Here is an 11,898-nt window from a genome sequence, read left to right as displayed (position 1 = left end):
GGAAGGGGTGGCTCTGAGGGCACCTCCCACAGGGCTTGTCCTAAGCCCGAGGGCCCACAAGCTAGAGAGAAAGGGCCAGTGGGCTGTCCTGGAGTCTGAGGCTGTGGACAGTCCTGTCCAGGGAGGCCGACAGGTGACTCCAGGTGGTTGGGGGAGAAGCACCGCCAGGCCAGGGTTTTGGGGTACCGGGTGAGGTCAGGTGCTGTTGCCTTGCTCCTGCTCAAACAGCAGCATGGCGAGCTGGGTGCGGGAGCCCAGGCCCTCCAGCACGCTCTGGCGACAACGATGGTACAGGTCCTCACTGAGCCGCGCACTGCATGTCTGGGCCCGGTAGCGCTGCAGCAGCGCCGGCTCCACTGCTCGCAGCACATGCAGGCTGGAGAAGCGCAGGAACAGCTCATACACATCCATGCTCTCCAGGAGCTCCTCCTCCAGCTCCGAGGCCGCTGCTAGCCGCCCTCGGGCTGCCACATAGTCAGAGTTATAGAAACAGGCCTCAGTGGCCACCTGGCGATCAAAGCGACCTGTGTCTCGGCCCAGCTCCGGAGGTCCGGGGCCCTGTGGTGGGGCCACGGCTGGGTGGAAGGCCTGGAAGTGCATGGGAAAGAAGGCCTGCCAGCCGGAGATGGCGTGCATGCGGCAGCGGTTCAGGAAGTCGGGCGTGAGCACCGTGTCCGGCCCGGCCAGCAGGAACAGCGTGTCCAGTGGGTGCTTCTTGGAGAGTAGATCCATCAGGCGCAGTGGTGATGGGGCAGCTGTCTGCACACTGAGCCAGGGTACCCGGGCACCGGGGAAACGCTGCTCTAGCTCTGCCACGTGGGCCTTGACAGGTGCGAAGACATCTGCATGGGCTGCCCGCTGGGCCTGTCGTGGCTCATACAGTAGCAGCAGGGTCAAAGCTGCCGCAGCATCACCAGGCTCCAGAGCTGCTGTGGCGAAGGCCTCCAGGAAGCCAGGGGCCAGGTCGCGCTCAGCTGCAGCCAGAGGCAGTAACACAGTGAGACGTGAGGCCTCAGTGACGTAGGGCACAGGCAAGATCTCCACACGGCTCAGTGGCCGTAGCAGCTGTACCCTGTGAGTGAGGGGTCGGCGGCCACCCTGGGGGGTCAGCGCCTCCAGCTGCAAGTCCAGCGTGTACTCCATACCCCGCGCAGGATCAAAGCGTCGGTAGCCATTAATCAGCTGTTGCTTCTGGAGCTGCAGGGCTGGGTGGTAGCGGCGGTTGAGCTCTTCCAAGGCTGCCCCCAGGACATCGGCCACATCGGCCCTGTCAGCCCCACGGAGAGGGCAGCGGGGCGAACCATCAGCACAGGAGAAGGCATGCTGCTCAGTGAAATAGTCCCAGCGCAACACCTCAAAGCGAGAGGCTGGGCGGGATGGTGCTGGAATGCCCACGGGCCAAGCGGCTGCCCGTTCCCCATCCGCTGCCAGACGGCTGGTGTTCTGGATCTCCCACTGGGTTGGAGAAACAGACTGTGAGCAAGGCAGAGACCCCAGGGGCCAGCTGAAGGACTGGGCAGATGGCAGGTGGTACTCAGGATGGGTCCTGTACCCTGCCAACCTCCGCCCTGTCAGGGCCCCTACCTGTCCTTTCCCCAGATGGAGGCAGCCTGAGTTAAAAGGGGTTTTTTTCTGGAGCGGCTTCTCAGAATGGATAGAAACAAACAGGGACAGGAGGCAGATGTGTTCTGATTCTAGTGCTCATATTTTATTTCCCTGGGATCTCTAAGACCCTACATGACCTGCCACTTCATCCCCAGCCCCGACCATACCTGCAATTCCTGGATCTCCTGGTATGTGCGTTCCAGCTCAGCTCGGGCAAAAGCCTTATGCAGCTGGTACATGTGCACAGGGTCACGCACAGGGTAGGCAGTCAGGGCGCTGCGGAAACGAGGGTCCCCCTCCTGCACGGACTCCCCAGGGCTCAGCTCCAGGTAGCTATAATGTACTCCCTGGGGAGAGAAAGGGTAGGGGTCCATAAAGGGAAGAATGATGGAACAGCCTGCCCCCCTCACCTCATAGTGTGTGTCTTATTTCCCCAACCTATGACCTGTTGTAGACTCCCAATCAGAATTCTGTGGGTTTAAGTACCTTGACCAGTTGTCAACTTGTATGGCCTGGGGCAAGCGTCTGCTTGCTCATCTATAAAATGGGCATGCATCCTATCTCAGCTGTCCAGGGTTTCAAATAAAATAATTATAGCCAATACTGAACACCTACTATGTGCAAAGCTCTCTTATTTTTTTCTAATCTTTATAACAACCCTGAGCAATAATTATTTCCAATGGTATGGGTAAGGATATTGACACTCAGGAGATTCAGTAATTTACCCAAGGTCACAGGGATAGAAAAGGCCAGAACTGGCAATGGAAACCCAGGCCTATATCTCCAACCACTCCTTTGCCTCTCAGGGGAGGTGCACAAGCTCAGATAGGAGGCACCAGTGCGGTGGATTATCTTCTCACCTCGTGTTCGCCAGTGCAGCCCACCCCAGTGGCATCAAGGATGCAACGTCCCAGCCACTCATCTGGACGCGCACTGACGATGTCATTGCGGCAGCCTTCCAGATGGGGGCGCAGCTGCTGCAGCAGTGTGCGTGACAAAAGTACCCCAAAGCCACCGTGGCAATAGCGGCCCGGGGCGGGCTCTCCACCGATGAAGTCCTGGGGCCGGCCCAGATAGAGGTGGGCAGCAGCTGCCAGGCTGAGGCGGCCAGCTAGGCGCACCAGTCCGTGAGCCTCGGTGTAGGTGGTGTCAGGTACTAGGAAGAACCAGTCAAAGTCGTCCCCGTGCTGCTCCAGCAGGTGGCGCAGTGCCAGGTGTAGGTGGCCGATGGGCCTCTCCTCGCCCAAAGTTACCACAGCCATGCCTGGTGGTGCCCTACGGCCCCGAGAGCCTGTCAGGAACACCACGCGCTCTAGCCGGTGCCCCAGCGTGCGGTTCATGGCCACGCCCAGAGTGGGTAACGTGGCCTGTGAGGTCAGCACTGCCACCAGCAGCCTCTGCCTGATGCCCAGCTCGGTGCTGATGTAGCGGGTCCTGGGGAGAGATGGTACAAGATTATCAAAAAGACAATCGGGCCCTGGCCAGTGTGGCTCGGTTGGTTGGAGTGTAGTCCCCTACACCAAAAGGAGGTAGGACTGATTCCCCCTCAGAGCACATACCCAGGTGGGTGGTTCGATACCCAGGTGGGGTGTTTGATCCCCAGTCGGGGCACCAGCAGGAGGCAATCAAATGATGTTTCTTTCTTTGTCTGTCTGTCTCTCTCTCCCCCTCCCTCTCTTCCTCTCTCGAAGACCAAATTTTTAAAAAGGTTTAAAAAAAAGTTTAAAAAAAAACAAAAAAAGACAGGAGGCAGCATACATAAGCTCCTGCAGGTCATGTCCTCTCTGGGCTCCTTTCTTCACCTATAAATAGGTATAAGAAAAACAAATATCTCCCAGGGGTCATGTAAGTGAAATGTTAGTCTTACCTACATAGTGCTTTTGGGAGGTGGTAATATCCATGCAGATATGAGAGACACATTGTGGGTGTGATCCCGTTTCACTACGTAGTTGTGTCCTTGAGCAAGTTACTTAACCTTTCTGAGCCTCAGTAGCCACATCTGAAAAATGGGGCTGACTGTATCTACGTAAAGCACCTAGGCGAATGCTTGGCTCATAGGCACTCTATACACCACGTACACAGCACTTACTTCTGTAGAAATATGCCATTGTACCACAGTGCATCACATGAGTGATGTAATGGAGTACCAGCACAGGGGTGTATTGAGGGTGTTTGGGGGAGGGGCAACTGGAGCCCAGGAGCTCCAGGAACTTCCCTTCCACAAGAGAGAAGGCAAGTTGCAGGACTGGAACTTGAACTCGGTGTTACTACTTCAACCCATGGGCAGAGGCATTGGTGGGGCGGCTACATCACTGCTCTCACCAGTCTCACCGCGAGGTGTCCCACCCAGGGAGACGCAGGTAAATCCCAGTTCTCTCCCTTTTCTTTCCCTCTCTCCATAAACCAGTTTTTTATACCAATCATTTCTCTAAACCCAACAGCCCAGCCAGGGAGCTCGGGGGACCTCTGGGAGACCGCGGGGCCCAGCCGGCCTGGCACAGGGGCAGGTGAGTCCAGCCCAGAGGCCTCAGATGGGCTCCGGCCCCGGGCAGGGCAGGGCCATCGGAAGTCGTTCGGGCCAAAGACTTCCTGGCCGGACAGTCTCTTCCTTCCGGAGCCCGACCGGCCCGGCGGCGTCCCGCAGGCCGTCCCGGCCGGTGCCGGGCTGCGGGGCCGATGCCTACCTGACGGCCTTCTTGGCGGCCTGGCCGGGCTGCGCGGGGCGGTAGGGCAGGACGCGCGGCTCCCAGCTCTCGCCGGCGCCCGGCCGCTCGCGCTCCGCGCCGGGCTGCACCGAGTTGGGTCGGCGCGCCGCGTTGGTGTTGCCCCGCGGCGGCAGCTCGGACTCCCCGGGCTGGGGCGGCCCCGGGCCGCACGGCTCCTCCACCCAGGTGACGCTGAGCAGGCTCAGGGTGAAGCCCAGGGAGATGCCCACCGCCACGGGCCCTGCGGGCCGCAGCACCGACAGCAGCAGCGATGCCCGCATGGCGCCCGGACCGCGGGCCCCCAGCCGGGGAGCAGCCCCGGAGCGGCCGGGGAGGCTCCGAGGGGGCGGGACCGGGGAGGGGGCGGACCCGGAGGGCCTGGGCCGAGCGGCGGGCGGGCTCCCGCCCCGCGGAGCAGAGCCCGCGGCCCGAGCCGAATCCCCGGCGCCGCGCTCCTCTCCGCCTCGGGCCGCCGTCCCGCGTCGCGCAGGGTCGCCGCTTGCGGTGCGGAAGCCTCCGCCGCGGCCCCCGCGGTCCGACGTGTCACTGCGAGGGCCCCGCCCCCGGGGTGGGGTCTCGGGCTCCGGCTACCGGAGAGGGAGGAGAAGGGGAGGTTAAAGGCGAAGGACCCCCGGAAGTGCCCCCTCCTCGGCGAGCGAGCGGGAGACGCCGGGGCGGAGCCCCCGCCTCCCCCCGGCGCGGTTGGTGCGTCCCGGGTGACGTCAGAAGCAGCCCGCCCCGCCTGGCGGGTGCGCCTGAGTGACGTCAGGAGCCGAGGCCGGAGCTGTCCATCAGCACCAAAGGCCGCGGGCGGGCTCGGGGCATGGGGCCGCGGCTCCGGGGCAGCCCGCGCCCCCGCTCGCGCTCCGTCCCCTTCCCCAGGCCCCGCCCGAGCCCCCGGACGCCGCGGGACGGGAGCGCCAGCCGGTGCTGGAGGCGGAGCGGCGGCGACGACGACGCGCAGGGACCGGTCCCTCCGGCCCAGCGGCCCCCTGCCCCGCACGACGGGCTTTCCCCGGGCCGCAGGCAGCCGGGGCCTCGGGCGCCCCGCCACCCCGGACCCTTCGGCCTCCGCACAGCCTCTTTCACTCAAAAGCTCAGGTCGCCTCCAGCCCAGGTAGATTTTGGACAAGCCCAGGTTTAGCCGCCCACAGACGAGTCTCCTGCGTCCTCCTCACCGGCAGCACACTGCCCGCGTCTCCCCCAACCCAGCTCCCCCTCCGACTTCTTCACTCTGGCCCCCTCGGGCCAGACACTTTTGTGCCCTTTGTCTTTTGTCCCCCACGTAGGGATGCCTCCGGAGCTGCCTGATGTGGGCACCACTCCTTTGTCCAGTGTGCCCTTGTCTAGTTCTCCCATTCTCGCCCTATCCTGGTGGAGACCCAGGGCTCCTCCTTGACTCCAACTTCCTCTCTGTCAGGCTGACCTGGGAGGGTGACTCCCTTTCGTTCCTAGCACTATGCCAGGCACTGTGGCAACACTGCGGTTCCAGCTGCTGCCCCCCGAGCCAGATGATGCCTTCTGGGGTGCACCCTGTGAACAGCCCCTGGAGCGCAGATACCAGGCACTGCCCGCCCTCGTCTGCATCATGTGCTGTCTGTTTGGAGTCGTCTACTGCTTCTTTGGTGAGACCCCCCAACTCATCCCTCACCTAGGCTCCCCATTGTCTCCCTAAGTTATTTTCCTGAGGCACCCCAGTCTCCTCCAGAACTTCACCACCAACACCTCCACCACCATCATCACTACTAGCGTGAATAACTACCTTTTCTTACTTTCTTTTATACCATGTTCCTATATCATCTAGACTCTAGAAAACACAGATCTTTTGAATTAGGCATGCTTCAATTTGAACCTGGCTTTGTGCCTTACTAATTGTGATGCTTTGGGCACATTAACCTTCCTGAGCCTCAGTTTTCTCATCTGAACACTGGGAACAATTATATTTACCTCATGTAAGGTTGTTGTGAGAATTAGCAGGGACTCAATAAGTAGTAGCTATTGTGGTGAAGATGTCTTTGGGTCACTGTGCTAGCTAGACACTGAAAACATTTAGCAGGGTGATTAATCATGGTCCCTTAACACAGGACCTAATGGGGGAGAGACTTCTGGAATATTTACACCTGTGATACATATTATAGTTGACCCTTGAATAACACAAGGGTTTGGGTGCAGTCAAAAATCCAAATATAACTTAAGTTGGCTCTCAGCATCCACAGATTCCCAACCATGGATCCAAAATTCTGTTTTCAGTCTGCAGTCTGTTGAATCTGTGCATGTAAAACCTGGAGCTATGGAGGGCTGACTGTATATTTACTGAAAATATTCATGTGTAAGTGGACCCGTGACATTCAAACTTGTGCTGTTCAAGAGTCAACTGTAGAGTAGGCTAGATGTTAGTCATACACATGGAGATCACCTATGAGGCAGGCTCTAGTAATCAGGGCTGCTGGAAACAGTTGTACAGGATGGCTGCTATACAAGGGAGTTCAGTTGAACAGATAAGTGGGGCCTGAAATCCAGCCCATGCTCCACTTACCAAACTCTAGGCCTTGGCACAAGGCTGCTTTGCCAAGAGAGAAGTGCACTTTTTTCTTTCTCTCTTTTTTTTGTTAAAAATGTATTTTTATTGATTTTAGAGAGAGAGGAGGGGAGAGGGGAGAGAGAAACACTGATGTGAGAATTAGTAGGGATTCAATAAATAATAGACACATCAGTTGGTTGCCTCCTCCATGCACCCTGAGCAGGGATGGAACCCACAACCTGGGCATGTGCCCTACCTGGGAATCAAACCAATGGCTTTTCAGTGTGTGAGATGATGCTCAACCAAGCCACACCGACCAGGGTGGCACACCTTTTTCTAATGTGCACAAAGGTGCCAGGTAGACTAGTGGAGTAAAAGCCCAGTGACTCCACAGCAAGAGTTACAGAGAGGGGAGCAATCTCTATTGGCTGGGGGTCCAAGGAAAGCCTCCAGGAGGAGTATTATAAGTGATTGGAAGAAGTGCAAAGGAAGCTTGGAGGTCTGGGTTCCAGGCTTGGCAGAGGTGGGGCGAGACTTGTGCTCTGATGCCTCTACACCTCCCCCTAGAATAGCTGGGTAGTTGGCAAGAATGGGAGCCAGATGGTCCTTTTCTTTCCACCCCCAAACTCTTGGCCGAACAACTGCAGAGTGGGGAGGAGGAAGTGCCCCTCTAAGGATTCAGGACACATTCTGGGCCTCCAAGGAGTCTGTGTCACCTTGCTCCCTCCCCTATCCATACCCAATCCCTCTGCAGCTAATCAATACACCCCGACATTCCCTCTCCTGTGCTTTCCTGCCACCTTACCCCTCTTGGATGCCCCCACTCCTGAGCTCTTGGACTCTGAGCCCTTGTATATGCCGTACTCCTCTTTCTGACTCCAGTACCTCCTGGATTCTGAAGGTTCCCTTCATTCCTAGAACTGAATCTTCTCTTTGACCTTTCTTTTTGGCTCTCCCTGACCCCTTTAACCCCATCTTCTCAACTGTTCAGGATCTACAAGTCCCTCACTCTTCCGGGTACCCCTAATGGGCCCAATGGCCCTATAGCCTCCATTTTCCTGGAACTCCACAACCACTATTTCACCCTATATGACCCTTTGTAACCCCTTTTGACCCCCCAGTTATCTCATCACCTTCTATCCCTGACTCCGTTTCTCCTAACTCTCTGATCCCTAGGATCTGATTGCCTGATTGCTCCTCCCCCCATCATGATCTCAATAATCCCATTTCTCTGGCCTCAATGTTACTCTCTCTCTGAATTCCTTTAATACTCTCAATTATTCCACATCTGTCACTCCCCCCTCCACCTGCAAAGGCCTTATCTCCTGGAACCAGTCCCTAATAACCCTGCTTCTCTTTTCTCTTTGTAACCTTTCAATGATGCCATGTCTCTGAAGCCTCATGACCCCTCCAAGACCTCATCTTTCTGAACCCGTGTGACCCTCATCTCTCAAATTCTTTCTGACTTCCAAATACCTCATCTCTCTGAACAATCCCTCCTCACAGACCCCAGTAAATGACTCTCTTGCTGATCCCCTTGTGACCCCAGTAACCTATTTCTCGACCCTATGATTCCAAAGACCCCAATGACCCTATCACTTATTCACTCTTGATTCCAATGACTTATCTCTGACTCCCCTAACCCTCAAAGATCCAACATTTATCTCAATGACTGCCTCTGTGTTTTCCAAGTAACTCCTAGTGACCTATCTCTCTGACCTCCCTTGACCCCACTGGCCCCATCACCGGTGCCGTCAGGAACCCACTGACCCCCAGTTCTCTTATTTTAGTGTCCTGCCTCTGGTTCCCCTGTGGTTCCATGTTCCTGACCCCTCAGTCCCCTTGCCTCCAGCTGGGTTACCTCCTGTTGGCCCCTCACTGGCCCCTGTTCCCCTCTAGGTTACCGCTGCTTCAAGGCAGTGCTCTTCCTCACTGGGTTGCTGTTTGGCTCTGTGGTCATCTTCCTGCTGTGCTACCGAGAGCGGGTGCTGGAGACACAGCTGAGTGCAGGGGCGAGTGCGGGCATCGCACTGGGCATCGGGCTGCTGTGCGGGCTGGTGGCCATGCTGGTGCGCAGCGTGGGCCTGTTCCTGGTGGGGCTGCTGCTCGGTCTGCTGCTCGCCGCTGCTGCCCTGCTGGGCTCTACCCCCTACTACCAGCCGGGCTCCGTGTGGAGCCCACTGGGGCTGCTGCTGGGGGGCGGCCTGCTCTGCGCCCTGCTCACGCTGCGCTGGCCCCGCCCGCTGACCACTCTGGCCACCGCTGTGACCGGTGCTGCACTCATCGCCACTGCTGCTGACTACTTTGCTGAGCTGCTGCTGCTGGGGCGCTACGCCGTGGAGCGGCTGCGCGCTGCCCCTGTGCCTCCCCTCTGCTGGCGGAGCTGGGCCCTGCTGGCGCTTTGGCCCCTGCTCAGCCTGATGGGCGTTCTGGTGCAGTGGCGGGTGACGGCCGAGGGGGACTCCCACACAGAAGGTGAGAGGGCACAGACCAGGGTGGTCATAAGAAATGGGACAGGGTGAGCAATTGGGGAGTGGGGAAGAAGCTGTACACACCAGCAGCGGAAGGCCTCAACAGGGTTAGGTGACTGGATCACGGTCTGGGAAGGTACGACCTCAGTGGTACTCATTCCACAACAATGTATGGTGCAGCAGCTCTGTGCTAAGCCCATTCCAGAACCGGAGACACAGCAGGTCCCTGCCCTTAGGAAGTTAGATTTGGGTCGGGAGAGACAGATGCAGACACCCAACAAACACAATAATTCATTCCAGTTGTGCAGAGTGATATGAAAGAGATATGCAGGGTAATCTGACAGCGACCTTCAGAGGCTATTATAGAGAGGTTACTTAAGGAAGGCTACTTGGAAGAGGTGACACTTGAGTCCTGAAGGACAAGGGACCAGCGATGCAAAGAGCTAGAAAAAAGGGAACAGCAAGGATGGGGGCCTGAGAAGGAATGGGCTTGGTTCACTGAGGAAGTGGGGCTGGACTGTGGTTGCTGAGGGATGCCAATTGTGTGGGCCCTCTGGGCCATGATGAGGACTCTGGGTTTTATTAGGAGGGCAATAAGATACTGTTGGAGGTTTAAAGCAGGGAGGCTATGAGCTAATTTAGCATTTGGAATGCTCATTCTGGCTGCTGAGTGTGGCAAGCACTGGGGAAGGCAAGTGTAGAAGGAAAACCAGTGTGGGGGCAGCTATGGTTGGTTGTCCAGTAGAGAGATGATGGCTGGTCTCCTGAGTCACCCAGGGCTCAGGGTTGGGAGAAGGGGTAACAGCTGGGGAGGGGGTACTTAGAAGTCTAGGAATCTTCCATAAAGATCTTCAGAGGTAAAGAACAATGGAAGTCCCATCTGGGAGGTGGGAGACCAGGGAAGGAAAGGGGGGAGGTTATAGGTAAGGGGAATCTGGAAGTCCACAGCCCCCAGGTAGGAAGTGTGGAGCTGATGCATGTGGGCCTCTGAGACCCTTCTCTGCCCATCTCTTCACAGTGGTCATCAGCCGGCAGCGACGCCGTGTGCAGCTGATGCGGATAAGGCAGCAGGAAGAGCGCAAGGAGAAGCGGCGCAAGAAGAGACCCCCCCGGGCTCCCTCCAGAGGCCCCCGGGCTCCTCCAAGGCCTGGGCCCCCTGACCCTGCTTATCGGCGCAGGCCAGTGCCCATCAAACGCTTCAATGGAGACGTCCTCTCCCCGGTGAGCACTCTGAGCCCCTCCAATCCGAATGGGGGACAAGGGAGTGTTGTAAACTCTGTCCAAGCAGGACTGGGCTTTCCCCAGGGGCTAGTCACTGTCTAGAAGGCCTAGCATTTGTCCACCCATCGTAACCCCTGCACCAGGAGCCTGATGGACTGAGTGCTGGGATGGGGAAAGGTGTCTGAGTAAGAATTTTAATAAGGTATGCTATGGGGTAGGGTCTCAGGGCTAAAGACTATGAGTGTGAATGAGGTCCTGGACTACGGCAGTCTGGGGTGAGTCTCAGGCTTGTGGGGGCGCAGAGAGAGGATGTCTGCCTGAGGTGGCTCTCAGGGCAGGGGTCTGTGGCTATACTCACATCTGTGTTTACTCTCCCACAGAGCTATATCCAGAGCTTCCGGGACCGGCAGACGGGGAGCTCACTGAGCTCCTTCATGGCCTCACCCACAGATACAGACTATGAATATGGGTCCCGAGGACCACTGACAGCCTGCGCAGGGCCCCCTGTGCGAGTATAGCAGTATAGCTGCTCCTGCCCACTTTGACTCTGTGGTCACCAGCTCTGTTGGCTTGCGGAGGTCTGCTGGGCAATCACCCAGCCCACCTGGCCCTGTAGCCTATGGCTGTCCCTCTCCCCACCCTGGAGAGGACTGGCCTGGCTGCTATAAGGAAGGACCTGTCTCAGGCTAGGCCTCGCCTGAGGGAAAGCCTTCTCCCAAGCTCCCAAGGGGCTCCTAAGGGACATGGGGTGTGAGACCCTTTGGGTTGTGCTCAGGGTTGTGAGTGTGTCACCCGTGTGTGCGTGTGCATGGAGGGTTGAGGTTAGAGGGAACACTGGGACCCTTGCCTTAGACTTCTGATTGGCAGGGCTTCTGCAAGGTTGGCCCCACCTCCTCTCCCACTGCTGGGGTCCCCTGGGCCATTCTCCTGCATGTCTAAGTGGAGGAGGTCTGCCTTCTTCCCCCATTGCTCTGCCTCTCAACCAGAGTCACCCAAGGCTTCTTGTCCTTGCCCACTGTAGCACCCCTCACCCTGGTTCCCTGTCCTCTGCAAAGCCACCAGCCTGAGGGCAGGGGCAGGGGATGAGGGTGGGGGGTGCTGCTCTGGGCTGGGTTGGGGAGGGGGTAAGGGGGCTTAAATGCACGATGCATGTCTGGTGTCTGTCATGCCACCCTGGACACCTCATGCTTCTGTCTCCCTCCACCCCACCTTGTTTTACATCTTTTATAAATGTGCCAAACTGTGTGGCTTCTGCCAAGAGTAGTGGTTTTCGGTGGCTGGCACTTCCATGGGACAAGTTAGAAGCACTGTAGTTCTTGGTCCCCTGTGTCTCTCACTACACAGGGCTCTAGTCCAGTTCTGCCCTCCTATGTCA

The 11,898-nt window shown here is 57.8% G+C and overlaps 3 protein-coding genes across 5 annotated transcripts in view; 1 reads left to right on the top strand and 2 right to left on the bottom strand.

Moving 5' to 3' along the window:
- Positions 1–195: 195 nt before the first annotated feature.
- CHPF (chondroitin polymerizing factor) lies at positions 196–2,945 on the bottom strand (the record flags this gene model as incomplete). Its single annotated transcript, XM_081142864.1, has 3 exons — positions 196–1,455; positions 1,773–1,952; positions 2,466–2,945. 3 exons carry the CDS (start codon positions 2,943–2,945, stop codon positions 196–198), a joined length of 1,920 nt encoding a protein of 639 aa, XP_080998990.1.
- Positions 2,890–11,898, bottom strand: part of OBSL1 (obscurin like cytoskeletal adaptor 1) — a 28,091-nt gene continuing 19,082 nt past the window's right edge. The window contains exon 21 of the mRNA XM_081142230.1: positions 2,890–3,039. Within this exon, the coding sequence (XP_080998356.1) occupies positions 2,981–3,039 (59 nt within the window). The 3' untranslated portion in view covers positions 2,890–2,980. The remainder of the gene's footprint in view (positions 3,040–11,898) is intronic.
- Positions 3,882–11,783, top strand: TMEM198 (transmembrane protein 198). 3 transcript variants are annotated; one of them, XM_081142236.1, is made up of 6 exons: positions 3,882–3,965; positions 4,047–4,112; positions 5,766–5,935; positions 8,731–9,306; positions 10,321–10,523; positions 10,904–11,783. In XM_081142236.1, the coding sequence occupies exons 3-6, from the start codon at positions 5,770–5,772 to the stop codon at positions 11,039–11,041; spliced, it is 1,083 nt and encodes a 360-aa protein (XP_080998362.1). In that variant the 5' UTR covers positions 3,882–3,965; positions 4,047–4,112; positions 5,766–5,769; the 3' UTR covers positions 11,042–11,783. The 3 variants fall into 3 exon arrangements, with proteins under 3 accessions (XP_080998362.1, XP_080998360.1, XP_080998361.1); XM_081142234.1 differs by lacking the exon at positions 3,882–3,965 and having other exon boundaries at positions 4,040–4,112; positions 5,731–5,935; XM_081142235.1 differs by lacking the exons at positions 3,882–3,965; positions 4,047–4,112 and adding an exon at positions 5,361–5,427 and having other exon boundaries at positions 5,731–5,935.

This window comes from Miniopterus schreibersii, assembly GCF_964146895.1.
Source record: "Miniopterus schreibersii genome assembly, chromosome: 7".
Taxonomy (NCBI): Eukaryota; Metazoa; Chordata; class Mammalia; order Chiroptera; family Miniopteridae; genus Miniopterus; species Miniopterus schreibersii.
This window is presented reverse-complemented; position numbering and strand designations above follow the sequence as displayed.